The sequence below is a fragment of the Thamnophis elegans genome, chromosome 1 (assembly GCF_009769535.1).
Source record: "Thamnophis elegans isolate rThaEle1 chromosome 1, rThaEle1.pri, whole genome shotgun sequence".
NCBI lineage: Eukaryota > Metazoa > Chordata > Lepidosauria > Squamata > Colubridae > Thamnophis > Thamnophis elegans.
The window spans coordinates 60,133,647-60,156,674 of NC_045541.1; the positions used below are offsets into that span (position 1 = coordinate 60,133,647).

The window sequence follows — 23,028 nt, forward strand, 5'->3', positions numbered from 1 at the left end:
CAAGCGCATTTTAAAAAATGACCAAATGTCAAAGCAGGGTGTTTCTACAATCAATTTGGAAACTAGAGATATAATGATATGTGTGGTCACCTAGGAATAGTGAATAGTGATAATTTACCTACATCCAACACTATCCTAACATTCTAGGAATTCATAATTTATTTCATATAAAATTAAATTTCAAATATGTATCTCCTGGCGAATCAATTACATTTTTAACTAGCAGATAGTTCTCAAAAGATTGTTTGGTGCTGAAAAATTAGAACAAAGCTACTTTTGTGAAGCTAAAGTGAACTTGGATAAAGTCAGATTAAAGTCACACTGATAGATATTTAGGAAAAAAATAAAATGTTCATTTTTTAATAAAATGATATAAGTATACATGGGCATCTGCAGAGGAGGGCAAGTAGGGAGTCAAATGAAGATCCAAGTATGATGATGTCATCATGCAAGTGATGTGGTTTGCAAGCACATAATTGCATCGTTTGCATGAGAAATCATGTATGTTTGATGTCATTTCCAAACAGAGAATGTAGTTGGTAGTGCTTTTCCTTTAAGAAAGCCATTAAACAATTTGCAAAGTGAAGACTATGTAATAATCTTATTGGAAAACCTCTTCAAAGTAACCTTTAGAGGTCTAGGAGTAACCTCCAGTTTATTATCAATGTCTGTGACAATGATTCAGGAAGTTTCATCCAAAATATTTCCATTCTACTATCCCACTGGTGTTGCAGTTGACTACTTTACTCAGAGGTTACAAATGCCAAGGCATCTTATTTAACCAGGTCTTTTTTTGCTCTTATGAACATTATGCATTACATCAATTACATAATACAAACTAGCTTGTTTCCAAGTTGAACACTGAATTAAGAAATGGCAGCTTTAGAGAGAAAGAGAAATAACACAGTTTGCCTATAACTATTAAAGAACCTGAACTGGAATAAAAAGGTAATTTAGCTACAGATGAAATTGAACTGTTCACTGTAACAAAAATATGGAAAATGTAGTAGAAATGTGTACATTCCCAAGGAAAACACAACAGCAGCTCTCACTACCTGAGAAGGAGACTTGGGGATACCTCCTCCAGGAGCTTCCAGAGTAGATGGCTCTGGTTCATGGTTGACGGCCTTGATTTCAGGGCTAGTAATGGGAGTCCCATCAGGTGGAGATGAAGGAGTTTTGTTTGCTTTTGTGCTGTCACTGTAAGAAAAAAAAGAGAGAGAGAGAGCACTTCTCAGTTCTCAGAATTGACATCTTGAGCAGGATTTTTTTGTATGTCTTGGAACAGACTAAAATGCTTCTTTCACTTGCATTTTTTGGAATACCTCTACTGATATTACTTTAATTTGTAGTAAAGTGCATGTGTGCCTCATATCAAAAGAAGAAAAAAAACAATGTTAAGTTGAACCACTGCCAAAAACCTAATTCCCAAAACATAGGACATATAGCTAGTTTAAGGGCTGAGCAGTACTAGCGATTGAAACTCTTAGAAATAAAAAAATATTTTTTTAAAAAAGAAAGAGACAAAAAAAGAAACTCTTAGAACCAAATTATGTGATGCCTTACATATACTTTGATTATGCATATGCATAGGTATATTTTAAGTAGTAAACAGCAACAATTGATGGACATAGGGGCATCCAGCATAATTCCAACAGAAATACATCTCCTAATAATAATTGGGATTATGTGGCACAGGAAGCTATCAAAGAGATTTTCCCTCCCAACCAAACAAGAGAATGGAGAAGGTACTGTATGAATTGTAACATAGAGGGGGGCGGGGAGAGAGAATTTTACTTGTGTTTTTTAAATCAACATCCCTATTTCCCTCCATGCTCTAATCCAGTGTTTCTCAACCTTGGCAGCTTTCAGCTATGCTGGCTGGGGAACTCCGAGAGTTGAAGTCCCATGTCTTAAAGTTGCCAAGGTTGAGAAACAGTGCTCTAATCTAAATTGCAATACATGCAATGCAAAAGTTTGTCTACCATATAGTTTTAACTCTTAAGCAGCTCTTGGATATTCTCTTAGATTTAAATAAGATATTTTCATTATACATTAAAAATAAGCAGACCTTAGAGCTTCATAGAAATATAGAAATTTTAGTCTCCTAAGGAATTTTCTGTGTGTGTGAATCTGCCGTGTTCTCTGTTATACAATGAGTACTTTGAAATTAAACCAGCTAGCCATGTAGTTTAGAGGGATGAAACAACTGATTTCTTATTTAAACAACACAAAGTAAAAGGTTGAAAAATGGACCTAACCCCACAAAATATGAAAACTTGCTTTACACCTTACATTTTGTCAACTAAATACTCAAATATTAGATTTAAAACAAAAATATCAAAACCCCTGATATAGAGTAGAAGTTTTTAAAACATATCATTTCTATTTCTAATTTGCATTGGGAAATAAATTATTCTAAATTCATTAGGGCTTATGCTTATATACCGTAAATATTCTTGGTTCTAAGAGATTCTAATTATAACCCATTCACTGCTGGAGATTCATGCGGAAGATGAAGATGTAAGTAATCAAAGATGAACTACTAAATTAGGGGTGTGTTCTGGAGGCATTACTGCTGGTTCGCTCATGTGCACGCTGGGCGTCTGCTTGATGCACACAATGCACGCATGCGCAGTGCAATTAAATTTGTTCTGTGCATGCGCAGAAGCAAAAAACAAAATGGCAGCACTTATGGCACCACCCAGAGAACCGGTTGCAGCGACCCAGGCTGCCAAACCACTACCGGTTCAGCTGAATTGGTTCAAATCAGTAGGAACCCACCACTGTACCAAATCATATTAAAACCACGTCTATCTTCTTCTGTCTCTTATTGTATCTCCAAATCTTATCAAAAGACAGACAACTGGTAGAAGGAAAACAATTGAGAACTCTTTTTACACACATTTGTATCATTTAGTCATAGCAGCCATCATGCATATTTATTCAGCAAGCTAGTTAGTATAGAAAACACTTATTACAATAGTTTGCAATAAAAAAACCATATACTCCAAATAGTGATTTCACTTTTTCTCTCTATTGTAATGCATGTCCTTTCTAGGGAGGTTTTTTTCCCTCCATGCATCATGCTCCATGATAACTCATCTCTTCAGAATAGATATCATGATTTGTGATCACATCACAAAAAAAGCTAAGAAAAAGAAGAAGTTAATTTTCCAACTGACTTTCACAAAGGAACAACCGAAGTCATAAGGGTTCTTTACTCAGAATCTGAATGGAATAAAGAGCTCATTTTCCTCCTTCTCTTCCCTCATGAACTGATTGCAAATATGTTTAAAAGGAAACATTGATCATACCATAATAACTTGGCAATCAGCTTCAAAATTTGAATATTTTTGGAGGCCAGCCAACAGAATATGAATAAAGAACAGGAGCACTATTATAATTCACCACTTCTATTGTGGAAGGCATGAGAAAATAGGACCAAGTTGTCTGGCTACATCACAATTTCTCTGAAACAAACAACAAAAATCAATTTATCAATATATAAACTTGTCTATTATTCAAATAAATGCTGGAATTTTATCTATAGTTGCTCTAACTGCAAATCCTTCAGCACTGATATCCATTGCTGCAACATATTAAGCTCTTGCAAAGGGATTACATAAGCTTTACAAATATCAAGCAGAAATTTAAACCAAATTATGCACAAATTTCTAGTACCCTTAGTGTCCTTAAGCTAAGAGGCCTTAGTTCAAATCTAACTTGGTAGTTCTACTAGCTGTGCACAGTATGTGTAAAATATGGGCCCACTTCAGTTTGAAACATTAAATGGCAATCACACTTAGACTTACATACCACTTCACTTTACAGCCCCTTCTAAGTGGTTTACAGAATCGGCATATTGCCACCCCAACAATCTGGATCCTCATTTTACCGACCTCGGGAGGATGGAAGGCTGAGTCAACCTTGAGTTGGTTAGGATCAAACTGCTGGCAGCCAGCAGTCAGCAGAATTAGCCTGCAATACTGCATTCTAACCACTGTGGCTCTTTAAAGGAAAAACAATGTCCTTTTTTCATATGGGAGGATACAATATCATAATCCACTGGAGCAAACAGTATTAGGTTATCTGGTTCCCTAATTAGCATTTATCTCTTAGTTACAGAGCACACAGTATTACAGTTATCATTGAGAAATATATTAGGAAGCATAAAAACTGTCATCATAAATGCCACAGATGATCCTCCACTGAAAATGTATTGGGGGGTGGGGAATTGAATTAAAATAAACAATAAAATATTTGAATTATTCAAACACACACAAAGGCAATCTCAAACAATTCTAAGAGAAAGGGGTTTAAATCATGCAGAGGGGAAAAATCCTCTACGTTATCAAGCTATCAATGCACTATGCTGTTAGAATGAAGCCTGGCCTTTGCTTTTGTCATCCAAATCAGACCACTTTTGCCATTCTGGTACCTGCTCATCTTTTTCCTCAGCCTGGAGAAGAGTTTAGTTTTCTTTCTGTTGAGGACGGCACACGTAAGTGATCTCCATTACAACACGGCTCAACCAATGAGAAAGAAAGGTGAAGATTCCGTGCATGAGCTAATGCAATTACTGAGAAGATATTCGCTCATAGAGGAACTAGAAGGTGGCCCAGTGGGTCATTTTAGCACAGTGGACATTTTCAATTAAAAAATATACCTATTAAGTGCTATGTCAGTGCCCAGTGAATGGAAGAGGAAGAGAAGGATAGATGTCACCACTCATCCTCAGATTACCTCAAAGCTGTACTGGAAAAGAAATGTGGATGTGGAACAGGGCTGAGAAATGTGTAATAGTTATAGCAGAGGACTATGCTTTGGCAACTGAGGTTTCCTTATCTGTCACAAGATCAGTGAACACAGTGAGCCTCAAAAGGTGTCTTTTTTTTTGGAGAAAACAGAACTTCTTTAAACATTAGCAACATGGAAATCACTTTCCAATTCAAATGGAAATTGCAGCATCAATGCACTCTCTAAAACCCCATGGATTTGGTCGGTTTACATATTTTCTTAATAACTATCCAACCAGATACTAATTTGACATTAAATTATGGCACAGAATGGGTAAGGGTCTTTAAATGTATCTTGAAAAATATGTTCCCACAAATATAAATTGTTTGAACTATTGTTGTATTCAGTGGTGGGATTCAGCCAGTTTGTACCACTTCAGAAGAATCGGTTGTTAACTTTCTGAGCATTTTGGTGAATTGGTTGTTGGAAGAAATCATTAGGGCAGAGAACCGGTTGTTAAATTATTTGAATCCCACCACTGGTTGTACTTAGAATGATATTAGCTGAAAAGAGATTCCAAATTTTTTGGAATCCTTATGCCATCCCATAATACTTTTCTTACGATGTGTCTTCGTGTCCTTTCTACACTCTCACTGATATACAAGTTATTTTTTCCATCTCTACTTCCAAAGTACACAAATAAGTTACTCTATGAAATTCTTTTGGCTTGTAAATATAACAATAGTTATATTTAATATAACTATTTTAATCTTGCTTTTTCTTTCCTGAAACCTTGTTTGCTTCAGTTCTACTATTATGCCTAAACCAATGCTATTTAGCCAGACTTCATAAAAAAAAACCAAATAATTGTTTCAAGCATAGCATAACTCATTTCAGATGAGATATCAACAGAAAGTAATCTATAGCAGTGAAATAATCACTGTATTAAAATTACATCGATCCAAGTAGAAGGAATAAACTAAACTTCATTTAAAGAAATCAAAGTATTTTTGTCATAGTCACTATGCATTAGGAAAACAAATGCATATTTACTCAAAAATCAATTTACTAACTATAATATGGTTTTCTTTCAGTTTAGTGTTTAAAGGACAAATCTTCATCCTAAACGGACCACATCTATGGTAAGTTCTTTCTCTACTGATTGTTACATATCTTTGGGGATTTATTATATATTTGTTCAGCCTTTCTCGCTCTTTCTTCATTCTTCATTTGTTCAGACTGAACAAATATATAATAAATCGTATTTATTACAGTTCTGTTTTATTGAGTGAAAGTGGTTTATAAAGGGTTTGCAATTTCTTTCTCTCTCTCTTTGAAAAACCTAGAGTCCCACTCATTGCCAAGAACACAGGAACTGATAGATTTTCTGATATCAATTCATTTTACAGATTCATTGTCCCTTTGTTCTATTGTGTGCGTAGGAGTAGTTTTGAAAAAAAAAGGAAGCAAGATAGTTTCAGATTGCTTTCCAAAAGAAGTACACAATAATCCTTTTCCTAATGATGGCTTGGCACATTGCATGTCATTAATGCAAACACAGCAAACCCCAGATTCAGAGCAGCTGGGAGTCTGAGTTCCCAAACTGCTTCATCATTCACATCTTTGGATAAAAGTCAGAAACCAAAAAGTGAGGCCTACTTTCCCCTTAACTGTATGAGCTGAGGGTTGGGGAAAATACTGTGTGTGTGTGAAATATATGAAAAAAATTGGCAGATGTTATGTGCTCTTCCTATCCCTGCCTCTACTTGGAATCGACCTTAAACTGTAGTGAATACCTTCACGAAGAATTTCACAGTATTGTTAAAAAAAACCACACAAATGAATTTAATAATAAATTCATTACTAAATACTAAATGCATCAATAATAACCATACAACATGTTTGTATATGGTGGGGGGGGGGAAATCAAAGAACTTTCACCAACTTTGCTTGAATTTTCTAAAGCAGTTCAAAAACATCCCTACTTTTATAGCAAAACTAAAAATGTTGTGATCCATCTTTTACAGTATTATTATTCATGTGTATGTAAAGGTCTATTTTCCAGTTCAGATAAACACATTCATGATCACAAATGAAGGCAAATATATGTGTCCCATATTGCAGGATCCAATCTGGGTCAGTCACTGGGACCAGAGGTTTTGTCTTCCAAGCTTTCAGACTCATGCTGGAGCCCATCTTCAGGTTCTCTAGCAGAGTGTGTGCTGCTCTGCGTGTGGTATTTATATGGTGCCTGTTGCATGCAACTGTTTAGATGCTGATTGGGGTGTGTTGATGACTGGCTTTTAAGTTGTGGGCTTTCATTTGCTTGTGCTGCCCAGCCCTCAACTCCTAAGTACTTGATAAGGTAAATCAGGACTCCTATTGATTGACAGGTGGCCTTTTTCTCAGACTTCAATCTTCAAACCTGGCTGTTTTTGCGCCTACTCATCCAACAATCTTAGTAGTTGCAAAGTGGAACTCCTTGAACTCCTTGATTTGAGCAGTTAAATGAGGAGACTCAAACTCATTGGTAGCCTCATACTGCAATCAAGGACACACATTCAACTTTGTAACTACTAAGATTGTTGAACCAGCAGGCACAAAAACAGCCACGGAAGTGATTGAAGCCTGGGAAACAGGACCCTCATCGGTGAACAGGAATGCTGATTTACCACCAGCCTTTCAAGAACTTAGAAGGTGAGGGTTGGGCAGCACAGGCAAATGACAGTCAACAACTTAAAAGCCAGTCATCAACACACCCCAATCAGCATCTAAAAAGTTGCATAAAACAGGCACCGTATAAATACCACACACAGAACAGCACACATTCTGGCCCCCGTTACTAACCCAGATTGGATCCTGCAACATTCAAGATCATCTAAATGTAGCCACTGTGTATTACTGTATGCCAGAATTGCACCGTGTTGATTTACTAATATATTCAGCCTTAGGTTCAGCATTGTGGATACATTTATTGTTGTGTAAATCTAATCTCTTTTTATAGAATTGTGATATAAAGGGTATCCGATATGGAGCTGAGATCCTTAAGAATATAAATCATAAGTAACAGAGTCAAGGAGCTCAAAGGGCCAGCCTTTAGCCCCAGAGCTGAGAATATGGTTTATTATTATTTATTATTATTTATATAGCACCATCAATGTGCATGGCATTTTACACAGTACAAGAGAACAAGTCCCTGCCCCGAGGAGCTTACAATCTAAAAATTGACAGAGGAAAACAACAGAGGAAGGAAGGGAAATAGAGAGAAGGATAAATGGGAAAAGAATATGTGATTAGTTCTATTAGACATACTTACGCTGATGTACACAAAGATATGGAAACCAGAATATTGTGCCAAGAACACTGTGTTATAACAGAATCAATTCTGGCAAATTATACTTTAGCCCCACTGAAATGTATTTTTCCCATCATTGTATCTCCATAAAAACATCAACTGCTAAATTTCTGAAGACCTATCTACAGATAAGTATATCATAGCTGATGCCTGAAGGGTTCACTCATAAGTAAACAGAAAATACAGGGGCTCCTACTCTTTTCCGACACTTCTTCCAGCTTTTAACAAGGAAAGAAGATTTGTTACATTCTTTACTATACATTATATATAAAGCTATACATTGGTTTACGCATACTAACCTTGGCTGAGCTTTAACAGGATAGGTGCTTGTTGCATGTTCTTTCTCTAGAGTCACAAGGACATCATTCAGGTTTTGGTTTAACTGAGACAATAAATAAACAAAAGTTCAAAATAGGAAAAGAAATTACAGGTCAGTATAACAAAGAGCCTATTAGAAATATGTCAGTATTCAGGATTCTGCTACTTATTTATATTACCTCAATGACAGAGCTAAGGACATCTTTTGAAACAGATGTCTTATGAGCAAAATCTGTGACATATGCACACACAATAATAATATGTTCAGTTCATGTTTCTTCATTTTCTCCTCCTCTGGGTCACATATTTGTACTGCTCCAAGCTCTTCCCATCCATAAACAGACTTTTTATTTCTCACTGGGACTTAATCCCATCTTCCTTTTCTCTCTTCCCATCCCATTGCCTGCTAGGTTGCTATGCAATCTTAGTCTGTCACTAAATAAGAAATCAGGCCAAACTAGTGGAAATGGCCTGCAGGAAGGAGTTCCTCTAGGCTTTCAGTCCATGCCAGCCACGGCAGCAGGTCCATGGAACAATCTGACGCTAAAGAAATGCAGATTATCTTTTGGCATTACAGGAAAAATGGAAGAAACAGGATTACCCCAGAGAAACAGACTGCTCAGGGTTTTATCTCATAAATTATTGCGCTACTGGAAGGACATATTTGATAAGTGTACTGTTAGTGTGGCCTGGTTCTAGCACTTTTACATTCAAATTTTTCCCATAAGCTATGGGAAAGCATACCCACACTGTCTCATCAATGTAAACAATGTGAAACTTCAGTTCAGCTTCACTATTAGTGGTCCACCTCTCTGTTTTCTCACTTGTTGTAAAGACTTTAAATGCCTTAGCTGAACTGTGATAGGAATATATTTTCCTATTACGGTGGTTTAGTTTTGGATGTCTGGCTACGACATCCATCCGATCATATCAGTGGATCCCATGTAAGTTGGCAATTTCACCAAGATTCACTGTACATTGCCACCTATACTATTAAATCTTCTTTGTGCCTCATAATATTTATAGAGATATACAACAGCTTAGAAATAAGAGCAAAATACAAGCTATACAATTTCCCTCCTCAGAGTTTTTGGGACCCTTTGGGAAATCTCATTAACGCAAAAGCATGGAACCAGGCAATATCTACCTTGAAAGTTTATATACATACATACATACATACATACATACATACATACATACATACACACACACACACACACAAATCTGAACTCCTTGTTGGAAGGTTGGCAGAATCTTTCAACAACTTTACCACTTTCCTCTTAATATACTTTTTGTGAATGTGTACCTAGTCATTTGACACCCCTTATATATTCTCCTTTCAATATTGACATGTTCCAACCTGCTTTTTCTATTGCTTGGTACAGGATTTTAAATTCTAAGCAAAGAGGATTAAGTTGCAGGTTTATGTAAATGGATGGATATAATTTCCTTCTTTTACATTTCCTCTTTTAAACTGTGGTCTTCCTGATTCCTTGTCATGCCATGTGTACAAGGGAAGAGAAAGATTATTTATGCTACTCTGAAGGTGTAAATTGTTTATCCATGATATTAAAGTAAACTATGGCACAGTCACTAGAGAAATTCAGGACATGTTTCATTGGCAAGCAATTATTGAAAAGCAACTGAGTAGTTTCATTAGTTAAATACTGTATATATTAGTACTATATACACCATTAACCACTGAATTTAATTATTGATAAGCTTTCACACATATAAGAGCAATGGCTCCAGCCTTTCAAATCCTAATATAAATTGACAGATAGAAGTCCTACAGAAAAATAGATCTATAGAAAAATGAGAAAGTAGGGACTTATATAATGATCTTTTTTCTTCTCATATTTTTCACTAGTAGATCTTAAGGAAGCATACATAATATACCAAGGCAGTTTTAGGCACTATCCAAGCTTGGAACTGTTTATATTCTACAACAGGGGTATAAAACACGTAGGCCACAAGCTGGATCCAGTCCACAATAGGCCCAGAGTTGTCCCACGGGGCCATCCTGGAGATGGCTAGGGATCAGCCCCTGCTGCCCCAGACCTGGCCACCCAGTCAGCCACGATGACCAGGCCACTCCCACCTCGGTCACCCAAGGGCAAACAAACTCCTGATACCACCAGTGATGGAATCGAGTTTGACAAACCTGTTCTACAAGATTTCTCCTAATGCCTTCAAAAAATGCCCCAGTCTGTTTTCAGAAGAGGCACCTCAACAGTTAAAAAGACTCTAACAACTGTATCAGCATCCTTGAGCATCATAAGCTAACACAATTGCCTTCTAATAATAATAAAAAAAGATAGGATGGAGAACTATGTGTGACACCAATAGGAAGAAGAATGCCTTGCAACTTTACCTTGCCCATTTCCTTATGAAAATTCTCTTCTAAGCCAGCAATACTCTGGAATGTGTTGACATAGAAACCAACACGACTAGAAAATAAAACAGTAAAGTCAATAGAGATATAGGCAGATGTTTATCCTTCAATTTTACCCCATTTGCTAACCAGCTTTCATGTCCTTGACTCCTCTCACAGGATGAAATATGTGATTTAGCAAAAGAAACAACATGGACAGAATACTTTGGTTGAGCTTCATTGGAGCAAAAACCAATCTAAATCTTGTAAATTTCTCCACTGAGACCCTCAGCTTCTTTCCAGAAATATAAGGCCAAAAAGAAGGCCAGATCTTATTTTCTTTTGACCCCTGAAAAAACAGCTAGGCCTTCTTTTTGGAGGGTTCTAATTATTGACCCACCTCATGGCAGTGGCACCAACAACTCAGCCCAGCAGGAGCCCGCTGCTGGCCCACTTCTTCTGCGGCCACTTGTGGCCACTCGCATGCATTGCCCCTGCCTCCATTTTACCTTTAGATGCCTGCCGGAAGGCATCTGAAGGCGAAACAGAGGCCAGGGCGATGAATGCAAGTGGCGGCAAGCAGCCACAAAAGGCGAAGCAGGTGTTGGGGTATATGAGGCTGGTAAGTAGGGCAACTCCACCCCCCCATCTTCACCCTAGCTTATATTCTGCCTGTGCGCCTCACCCCCACCCCCTGTACCTCAGGGTGGGTGGGGTCTTAATTAGGGCTAATTTTGTGGGTGGTGCTAAATTTGATTGCATGTGCTCAAAAACGTGATAGGGCTTCTTTTCAAGGTGGGTCGTCTTTTTGGAGAAACACAGTAGGTAGAATAAAGAGCTTTTGTTTTTTGGTGCTCACCTATTCCATAGTGAAGGCAGTTCTTCCTGAAGATCAATGTTCATCTCTTCAAATACTTTCTGGGCTTTTACTAATTCTTCTTCAGCCTGTGGGGTATCAACAAACCCATATGTAACCATACATAAGAGAGTTTACATAAGTTCCATATTGGTCACTACGTAGCATAGTGGAAAACATTTACTAGAATACGGGCTAGCAAACTAAGCAGGGTTGTTAATGCAGACAAATAGAGGCAGTAACAATATCCCAATTTTCCCAGGAGCCCAGTATTCTTACCTTTGAAGGTTTGACAAAGCTGATCAAGATCCCACAAGTTCATCTCTTTCCCACTGAGGACTGGGGGAGAAGATTCTGACAACTAAGCTTTGGTCACTATAAAGAAAAACTGATGTCTACTTTGTACAAAGATAAACTAATCTTGGCCTCATTAGAATGCTAGGTAAAGTCCACTTGCACCTCCAACTAATAGAAATTTCCCTCTACTTCCTCAGATGGCCTCAGATGTAGGCTATCTGTTCTCAATAAAGGTGAGAAATCCAGTATATGGCTGCAGGAATGGAAATGGTTTATGTGGCTAATATGGGGAGTTACAAAAGCCATATCTACAAAGCTACCCCTTACTCTAATCTACTTCATTTTCAGAACACATTGTCAAGAATGTTGGAAATGGTAGTCTGCATACCACTAAGAATTATTATAAATACACAGACTTCTGGAATTCTATGGAAATGCAATTATGCAGCATTCAGTTCAGACTAAAACTAATAAAAATGTTTGATACTCCCCAGAGGATTAGCACTAGCACAAAATTTTAAAGAGCCTAACAAAGTGCAAGCGGTGGGGAGATATGTATCTATAGACTGATGAAATAGAATATTTAACCAGTAAATACACAAAAGTTTCATTTTATATCATAGATGGTCTACCATAATATGGGTAAGTAGTGAAGCTGGATTCTTACCAATTCAGTAGCAAGAAGAAAAAAGAAATTGCTTACATGCCAGTCAATGGCAGGAATGCTATGAGGTCCCTAATGAGTATATATAGGCCTCTGTCCTTGAAAAGAAATTCTAACAAGGTTTTAATCATTATTATAAGGTGCTAATATGAGCAACACAAGTCAGATTTTTTGTTTAAAGGAGAAATATATTTTCTTAGTAAAGATATATGCTAAGATATATTTTATAATATTAGCCTGGTGCCTGATTGGGGTTTTTCTAAGAATGGGGGCAGGTTGTCACATGATTTGATATTGATGAATGCCTGAATTAAGCAATGAACAGAAAGTAATAGCAAAGTTGGGGGTTTGGCATATACAAACTGTATAGAACATTATTACTTGGAATCTTAATACTGGGCTAGTCTACTTTTCCATTTTCAGCAGACAGGGTTATTCATGCTCTAGGAACTAAAAAGTTGATATCTACATTGAAATATTCCAATATTGTGAGACAGAAATACCCAAGGCAACGTTCACTCTATAAAGAAACAATAAGAGGCTCTAAAACCCAATACTATGCAATACTATGGTTTCCCATGGGAGTCACCTTGGCAGCACTCAATAAAATAGTTATTATGACAATTATTTGTCTCTTTATCTTAAGGCAAATTAATGAAAATAATATAAAATATAAAAATATTGAGATATGGTTTGCTACCCAAAGCAATATAATACAATACAAAACAGGCAAACAAGGAATGAAAAACAAATCTCACCAATTATATCATGCACAAATTCTAACTTGCTACATAAATCTCATGGCAACTCTCTACAATTCTGTTTTTACAACAGCTGAGAAATTGTATGGGAAATGGCAGAAATGGAGTTTGACCAATTAACAGGAAACCCTTCAAGATATTTATGAAAAATTGGTTATATTTTTATATCATTGCTTCTATATGATCGCAGCAATAGCATTTAGACTTATATACCATTTTATAGTGCTTTTATAACCCTCTCTAAGTGGTTTACAGAGTCAGCGTATTTCCCCCAACAATCTGGGTCCTCATTTTACCCACTTCGGAAGGCTGGAAGGCTGAGTCAACCTTGAGCCTGGTGAAGTTCAATCTGCCAAATTGCAGACCGCCGGCAGTCAGCAGAAGTAGCCTTCAGTACTGCATTCTAACCACTGCGCCACTGTGCCATCTTTATTGACATTTGTACTTGTAAAGTGTTATTGTTGCTCTGATATGTATTGTTTAAAACTGTTTGGACTGAAGTGATATATAAATCTTAAATAAATAAATATGCAAGGAAGCAAGTATTCTAATCCCGGGAACAAGCACTATTCATTGGATCACAATAGCTCTTTCAATTTGCCTTTTTAAAAAACTTATCAAATATAATTCAGAAACTAATCAATACGTTGTGGGTGAAGTTTTTATATAACAAGCAATCTTAGTGATCTGCCTTTTCCAGACTTTTTATATCCAAGTAATTTTTAATGTTTTAAGATACTAATCCTATTAGTCAGTGTTTTAGCATTATGTCATCTGTAACATTTGCTAACATATAAACTACTTGTCTATGTCATCTGGATTCATTCAAATTTCAGGTGCCAACCTCTGCAGATTTATATTTTTTAATTTGATTTTTTTAAAAAAATATTAGATTTCAATGTGACTTATTTTCATCCCACTGAAGAATTCCAAAACTCAGCAAGATGAAACAGCTGTCCATCTGAGTCATGAACATAAAGAAAAAAAGAATTTCTTTATACATAGTTGAATCTGGGCCAATTTTACAAAGAAAGCATCTGTATGCTTTCAGTTAGCATTTCAATGGGGTTGTAGGAAGGCAGGAATTTTCTGTTTTAAGCAATTTAACTCATCAACCTTCCGGAATATATTCCAAACAAGAACACAGCTAGAGTGATCATTTATTTCTACTCTCTTGAGATACATCCCCTCATCTTTCTGATGGAAAAATGTAAATCTACCTCCATGTTATTTATTGCCTATCTTTGATAGAGATTATGGCAAGAAACAAGGAAAGTTAGCTCACTTACCAAAGGAGATTCATTCTAGAATCTCCTTTGGTTTGTACACAAACCATGTTTTGAATATTTTTAACCTGAAATTTGGAAGTTCTGATGAACCATTCCAGGTGGACATTAGCAGGGGTTAAGGGGGAGTAAAGGAGGGAAAATGCTGTGGAGATTGGAGGACAGGAAGCCACTTGGCTATGTCATATTTGAAGCTTATTGGTTTCAAGCACAGCACACTCAAGTGGTGCATGTAATGCAGTGTTTCCCAACATGGGGTCCACACCCACAGAGGGACAATTTTATTTTTAATGGGAGCAATTTGAACCTTGTTTAAACCAAGTTAATGCCCTTTTAGGATTCCTCCGCATGAGTACAGTTCACTTTTTGAGTAAAGTAAGAATTATATGTGGGGGGGGGGAATCAGGATTTTAGAGATGCTTAGGTGGGGCATGGCCAAAAAAAAAAGGTTGGGAACCACTGATCTAATCCTTCTACCATGTTCTTTTCTTTCTACCTTCCCTTAGTCACCACCAATAACAACAACTTTCTTGGTTGCTGCAAATCTGACCAATTCACCCACTGTTCCCCAATATTCCCAGTGACATATTTTTCCTACCTCCCTTTAACTACCACTGATGATGTTTGGGTTTTGGCCTACTCTTTCCCTGAAGAAATGCTGGAACACACATCTGGACTAAAGACCTGTTTCAATCCAGATACAGACCACCCAAAATTCTCACCAGTCCAAATTAATATAACCAAGGGTCAGGACTGATAGTAATCCAAATCATCTGGAATTTGAGAAGCTGGGTTTAAAGTATCCAGCAGTTAATTAAACTATAATTCACTGATCAACTCAGAGAAGCCACATAAAAGGAAACTGGTTTCTTTAGTTCAAAACAGTAAGTTATCATCCTACAGTATTTGCTCTCCCCCCCCCTTTTTTTAGTTCTTTGTTTCATTTAATAGGCACACTTTGCAAGTGTGTCCTTTGTTAAAACACAATATACTACCCTGATCTTTATTTCTGTTCCTCATGGAAAACAGACATCTGATAACTCTTATTCACTTATTACCACGTTGTTTCCCATAAGGCTTTTGGATGTTCAAAGTTCTTGGCAGGATTTTATTCATTGGCACTTTATTCTTCAAATGATTTTAGAGGAAAGGCTACATTGTCCAGAGACATTTGTAATCATAAAGCAGAACAAGACTTAAAAATTATAGACTTAAAGCTTGTTATACATTCATTTAAAAAAACACCTGGATTTTATAAAAGGTTAAACTATAAAATAATATGTACAAACAGAAGCTGAAAACCAAAAGGAAGCCCATAGAGGGAACTTTAAAACAACAGAATAACAGAGTTGGGAGGTACTTTGGAGGTTTTCTTGTCCGATCCTCTATATCATTTCAGATAGGAAACCCTATACCACGAGTGTCAAACTTGCTGCATTGCACTGTCATCACATGACGTTTTGTGACATTTTTCCTATTCGCAGAGCTGGGGTGGCCATGGCCTGCATGTGACGCATCTGGCCCGTGGGCCACCAGTTTGACACCCCTGCCCTATACCATTTCAGACAAATGATTGTCCAATCTCTTCTTTAAAATTTCCAATGTTGGAGCATTCACAACTTTTGGAGGCAAGTTGTTTCACTGATTAATTATTCTAACTGTCAGGAAATTTCTCCTTAGTTCTAGCCTCTCTCCTTGATTAGTTTCCATCCATTGCTTCTTGTTCTGCCTTCAGGTGGTTTGTGGACTAGCTTGACTCCCTCTTCTTTGGGGCAAACCCTGAGATGTTGGAACCCTTCTATCATGTCATCCCTAGTCCTTCCAGCAACCATTCTTTATACATTTTAGCTTCCAATCCCCTAATCATCTTTGTTGCTCTTCTCTGCACTCTTTCTAGAGTCTCCACATCTTTTTTACATCGTGGCGACCAAAACTGAATGCAGTATTCCAAGTGTGGCCTTACCAAGGCATTATAGAGTGGTATTAACATTTCACATGATCTTGATTCTATCCCTTTGTTAATACAGCCTTGGACTCTATTGGCTTTTTTGGCAGCTGCAGCTGCAGATCCTCTTCTCCTTGCTTATTACATAGAGCAGTGGGTCTCAACCTTCCTAATGCCACGACCCTTTAATACAGTTCCTCATGTTGTGGTGACCCCCAACCATAAAATTATTTTCTGTTTTCCATATTTTTTCAAAAATATATCTTTTCTGATGGTCTTAGGCGACCCCTGAGAAAGGGTCGTTTGACCCCCAAAGGGGTCCTGAACCACAGGTTGAAAACTGCTGACATAGAGAGTGGTGAAGGGAAAGACCCATGAGAATAGATCAATATCCATCTCCCAGAAATGGATCCTGGGATTTAATGGCTGAGTGTTAATGAAAGAGAAGAGTAACTGTTGACCAAAAACTATGGTCAACCAGCCTGAAATTTGGGTGAGAATGAAGGACTTTAAGCATTGGTGAGTTAATGGAAATAATAAGCCTGGCTACAAAAATTTTTATAAGGATACTGAGTACCAGAAAAAGAATCTATAACAGGGGTGTCAATCTCAATTTCATTGAGGGCCACATCAGGGTTGTGTTTGACCTCAGAGGGCCAGGGTGGCATGGGTGGGGGTGGGATGACCATGGTGGGCATGGCCAGCTTGACGTCACTCATGTTGGAGGCATCTGTGGTGGCCAAGTGCTAAGGCAGGACTTCACTGAGAGTCTCACTCACTCTCATTATAATTTCTTTCCTTCCTTCATTCCTTCCTTCCCTCTTCATTCTCATTTCTTCTTCCTTCCCCTCTTTCCTTGTTTTTCTTTCTTTGCTCTCTTCCCATCTTTCCTTTTTTGTTTGTCTTTCCTCTTTCCCTTTCTCTTTTCCTATCCCTTCTTGCATATTCAAATGCAAAAGGGGAAACACTTCTCCATTTATTTTGTTTTTAGTTTGTTTTGCTACCCCTCTGTCAGAGAAAATGGAGAGACCCCCATTTTCAGCTGCAACTGCCTCCTGCAGGCCTCTGCCAGTGAAAATGGAGCTTGGGGGGGGCATCCATGCTCCCCCCAACTCTGTTTTGCTGGCAGAGGCATTGCGGGCTAGTCCTTTGCTATTTCCAAGTCGGCCCTGCAGGCCAAATCTAAGCATCTCATGGGCCAGATCTGACTCGCAGGCCTTGAATTTGACATCCCGGAGCTACAATAACAAGAAGAGGCTATTGTATAATACGTAGATATATACTTGCCTCTCCTCCTTGTCATCCATAGAGCTCAGAATCCAGAAATATTTGGATCATGATTGAGCAATTATAAACTCCTAGGCAAACTCTAATTAAGCGATACCAGTTGCCACACAATAGAGGCACTACTGGAGCCACTTCCCCACCTTCTATTCTATTGTCTCACTGGACACCCCTACATTTAATTGCTGATGAGGACCTGGTACCATGTATTAATCTAGGGCACGGGTGTCAAACTCACAGCATCACGTTGCCGTCATGTGATGTTTCATGTTTTTCCCATTCACAGAGATGGGGTGGGCGTGGCCTGTGCGTGATGCATCCGGCCCGCAGGCTGCCAGTTTGACAATCCTGATCTAGGGGAATACAAAATCAGAGAAACTACATTGCCTTTTCAAACATGTTTTTGGCTCCAAGAAGTCTGAATTTTAAGTCAACAATCCTCCCAGAGGGGAAAAAAAAACCTTCCAGGAGAGATTAGAGTGAACGCTGCCTGGGGAATAAGCACAGAAGAGAGCTTCAGCCAGAAACAGAACATGCAGGGTTAGAGGGCAAGGTAGGCTGGACTATCACCTGATTCCGCAGCAGGTTAGTCTGAGCTACGAGATGCGCTTGTAGCTTCCCTTGACACCACTGAGGTGCAGCTTTCTCAAGCAACGAGACAGGCTGGGCAAGAGCATATCCAGGACAAAGACAAGAAGAAAACAGGCACCTTTTGAGAATTATTTTTAAAATAAGAATAAAAATCAAATAATAAAGGTCAGGATAAAGCAACCATCCCAACAACAACAACAAAAACGGAAAAAAAAAAAACCAGAAGTCAGTATTAAGTGATAAGTCAAGGATGAATCCTATATGACATGCCAAATATAGCAGTAATTAATGCTCCACAGAATGATCAATGAACTCTAGAGCGAGCACAACTTATAAACACTCCAGCTGCAGAGAGCAAAAGAGAAGAAATTGTTAGTCATTTAGAAAGCAACACAGTCCAACCTTACTTAGTCTCTCTCCATAGGGCATTAGTAACTTCAAAAGGAGCCAAGATTAAAAGGCAACTTCATTATAACAGCCATGCAGATTGTTCATATTTTGTAGCATTTGATTTAAACATCAGAGATTGACAACTGTCTAAGTCTAAGGTTGGAATAATTTGCATTAAGTACAATGGCACTTATTTAAACCATCCATAAGATCTTAGAACAGGTCATTTAAAATGAACTGAGTACTATACAGAACTGAAGAATATCCCCCTCATTAGTGATATGATTAGAATTTTCAGAGCACAAGGAACAATAGTCACAGAGAGAAACTTGATTGATAAAATATTTAATCTGAATTTTACAAAATCACACTTGCTGATATCCTTAATTTCTGCAATGGTCATAGATAGAAACACAGCACATTTACCTCAATTCAAAAAGCCAGATGCCTCTCACCAGAAAAAGCCTGGACAATTTGCCCTAGCAAAATCATTTTGCCCCATGACACAAGCAGTCAAATCAGAAAAGTCTAGATTAGCCAAAATCCCTAAATGCAGGAATAAAGGAATACTAATAGAAAGAGCACTTTCTATACTGAGTTTTTCATCCCCTAGCTCTAAGACTTCTTGTTTCTTCATTTAGTTTTTATTTTCCTTTTAGCATTGGCACACACTACTGTTTTTCCATTTCAACTGTATATAATAGTTTTTGCATTGTTTTTATTCATAAGATAAAATCATGTTTGTCAGAAATTCTGAAGTTTGGGTACTTTGTTTTTTTGTTTTTTTACTTCTAACAACAAAAAGTGGATTGTTATGTAGATACATACAAACATACAGTGGTAAAAATACCTAAATAACTTGATTTAGAACAGACAGACATTTCACCTCTTACAAGGGCTTTTTACCTTGGCAATTTTAGCCTCATCTTTCTTCTTTGCAGTTTGAAGAGATTCATAATGATGCCTGGCACTGTCATAGTCTACAAGTTTCCTTCCCCGTTTAGCAATGCGAGACTGAAAGGAGATGTGAGAAGAACACCGGAGCCATGAAGTAACAATTTTCACAGACCAATATATATGCATTCTGCCAATTATGCAATCAACAAGCAAATTGTCTTGTAATCAACTTCCCTAAATCTATCTAAGATCAATGTAAACTATTTCAACTTTTCTCTCAATGTATATGCTGAACAGTCTGATGCACGGACCTACACACACACACCAATTGACAAATATGCCAAAGTTGAAATTTTTCTTTCTACCAGTTAGCTGGATGGATTATTAGCTGGCTGAGTGGAAGGTTGGAAATAATGTGAAAAACACATTATTGTGTTTTTATCTTCGGAGTAACCTTCTGAGAAAGGCTGAAGTGAGATACAGTGACTTTTTACTGTACAACTTCATCTTATAGCTTTCCCATTTCCTCCTTAACAAAACACTAATCCTACTGCCTCAATATTTTTACTCAAGTATGTCTCTCTTCTAAAGTATTTTAACTTAAAACATAGATGTCTGCGTGCTTTCCAAAATTCCTTTCTGTACCATGCTACGTCATTTCTTAAAAAAAAACTGAGAGAAATTGAATTGCTTAAATTATTATGATGCACATATAACATATTCTATGTTTGCATCTTCAGTTCTTTTGCTATAGAATGCACTTTTTACACACTCTGAATATTGTATATGATTCCTAGAGTGACAATAGTAAAATAGCATTTAAAGAACAGCTTGTTGTTGCTAAATGCATTTTTGCTTTGGGAGCTTTGAGAAATGAAACAGGAAAGAAAGATTAATAGATACCATGTTAATTTTTCATTAGCTTAAGATCATGAGACAATAAAAAACTAAATCCAGTTTTCCATAATAAATTACTAATTACTATTACTAAAAAATGAAAGCAGGGAACTAGAAAAGAAAATATTTGTGCATGTTAAGAACGTGCAGCCTAACAATATTTGTGATCCATTAAGAACAAAGAAGGGTTTTTTCATCATGTTGAACAATGGTTTCTGATGTGATATATACATTGTATGGTTTTATTAAGTGTCATAAGTGTCTACATGGTATTGGACCTTTATTAAGTGTTATTAAGTGTCTACATGGTATTGAACCTGGGTACTTGAGAGACCACCTCCTGCCAATTACCTCCCTACGACCAACCAGATCCCACAGATTGGGCCTCCTCTGAATACCATCTGCTGGCCAATGTCGACTGTCGACCACTCGGAGGAGGGCCTTCTCTGTGGCTGCTCCGGCCCTCTGGAACGATCTCCCCGTGGAGATTCGGACCCTCTCCACCCTTCAGGTTTTCCGCAAGGCTGCCAAGACCTGGCTGTTCCGGCAGGCCTGGGGCTGATGAGTTCCCAGCCCCACTTGAATTGTGTGACTGTTGTATTGTTTTTAAGTTGTTTTTTGTATTTGTGTTTGTCTTTGTCCGTTTTGTATTTCCCCTTCCCCCATCTAGTTTGTTGGCCGCCCTGAGTCCCTCAGGAATAGGGCGGCATACAAGTATAATAAACTACCTAACTAACTATATTTCAAATCAAATAAATCAAGCTACTTCAATTACTCTGTTTCACCTAGAACAAACACATTGTTAGTGATACTACAATACATACGTTTGACCATTCAGACGACTATTGAATGATTAATTGATTGTGTCATTGTTGACTCTTAGCAATAACATAGAGATAACTATAGGGCTTCAGTAATCTTGGTTTCTTTTTACATATTTCTATTTCAGCTCTTTTGAGAGTTTAATTATTGTCAGCTTTTTATTTTACCATATGAATGTATCAGTTATGTATTTTTGTTCATTTTATAAATTTTTGGGTGGTAGTCAAATGTGGAATATAAATTATATTATCCTTATAAGCCAATCTATAAGTCACATTTAAGAAAATATGAAGGACTTCATGAAATTCTATATATTAGGTATGTTTATTACAAAGGGGCTAAAGAACAGGATGGGTGCCTGTGAGCCTAGTGCACCAATCCATACTGTATATACCTTTTTCCCAAAATAAATATCTTCTACCTTGCAGAGATTATAGAATTCTTTACATTAGTGGTTTTGGAAGTATGGGTCTGGAGACCACTGCTGGTCAATGGAAGCCCAGTGAATTATGCAGCTTCCCTACATGCATCAGCCACAGCCCATTTCCAACAATCAGTTGACACCCTATCAATGGACAAGGGTGCCAGAGCTAAATTGGTGATTAGGCTCTAAGTACTATGTATGGTGGGAGGCCTCCAACATTTATCTGGCCAGATAAATGTGCCCCACTTCAAATACTATTATAAATACTTAATTCTGGATTGCATATTTTGGTATGAATATTAGTTTTAAAATGTCTTTCAAAATGGAATAAGAAGGCATACACAGATGCAACAATATTTTACTTAAAAATCCTTTCCCATGCTCACAAAGGTGAGCATGTAAGAAGGGGGTATCTAATGTGGCTTTCACCTCCCAAAAGGAATGTAAGGTAGAGCAAAATTTTATGAGACCCATACCTTTATGTCTGGGAACTGGCCAAGATAGGTGTCCATAGTCAGCAGTGCTTGATCTACCAGTTTCTGATGGAAGTCTGTCCAAAGCAGCTCATTGTTCTGGAACAGAAAAGGAGTAATGTGGGAAGAATTGGGTTATCTGTGCATTATGCAGGTTTGCTCTATGTGAGCAATAGTACAATAACAGTGAGATACATTTCATACTGGTTAAGTGAATTCATAAGATAAATCATGTTTGAAGCTTCCTTTTTTAATATGCATATGTGTAACACCATTAGGATCTATTCCTAAAAATGTTGTGTTTTTGTTTTCTAGACAATTGTAATAGCTACAATTATTTAAAGGAGTTGGACAAAGATACTAGTTTTGTGCATCTTCTACACCAGCAGCCCCCAACATTTTTGCAACCAGGGACCAGAATCATGGAAGACAATTTTTCCATAGACCAGGTGTTCTGACCCAGCCTTAGCAGAAGCAAGAAACAGACTCCTTGTCTCAAAAAACCCTCTTTATTTAGCTCCTGTGAATTACTGGCATTCACACACTGAAAAGTCCAGGCAATAATCCTTCAAAGGGTTAATTGCAGTAACAGACTTTATCAGTTCCTTGGGATACTTGCCAGGTCAGGAGCTTCCAGTCGCAAAGCTGTAAATT

General features: G+C 37.5%; 1 protein-coding gene across 3 annotated transcripts in view; it reads right to left on the reverse strand.

Moving 5' to 3' along the window:
- BIN1 (bridging integrator 1) overlaps positions 1 to 23,028 on the reverse strand; it is a 136,680-nt gene that overhangs the window by 22,955 nt on the left and 90,697 nt on the right. For 2 of the 3 annotated variants that reach the window (XM_032216907.1, XM_032216899.1), the window contains exons 5-11: positions 22,378 to 22,473; positions 19,768 to 19,875; positions 18,451 to 18,543; positions 11,647 to 11,732; positions 10,788 to 10,863; positions 8,395 to 8,477; positions 1,056 to 1,200 (exon numbers count right to left, since the gene is read on the reverse strand). In XM_032216907.1, the coding sequence (XP_032072798.1) occupies positions 1,056 to 1,200; positions 8,395 to 8,477; positions 10,788 to 10,863; positions 11,647 to 11,732; positions 18,451 to 18,543; positions 19,768 to 19,875; positions 22,378 to 22,473 (687 nt within the window). The remainder of the gene's footprint in view (positions 1 to 1,055; positions 1,201 to 8,394; positions 8,478 to 10,787; positions 10,864 to 11,646; positions 11,733 to 18,450; positions 18,544 to 19,767; positions 19,876 to 22,377; positions 22,474 to 23,028) is intronic. The other variant, XM_032216915.1, reaches the window with a different exon arrangement.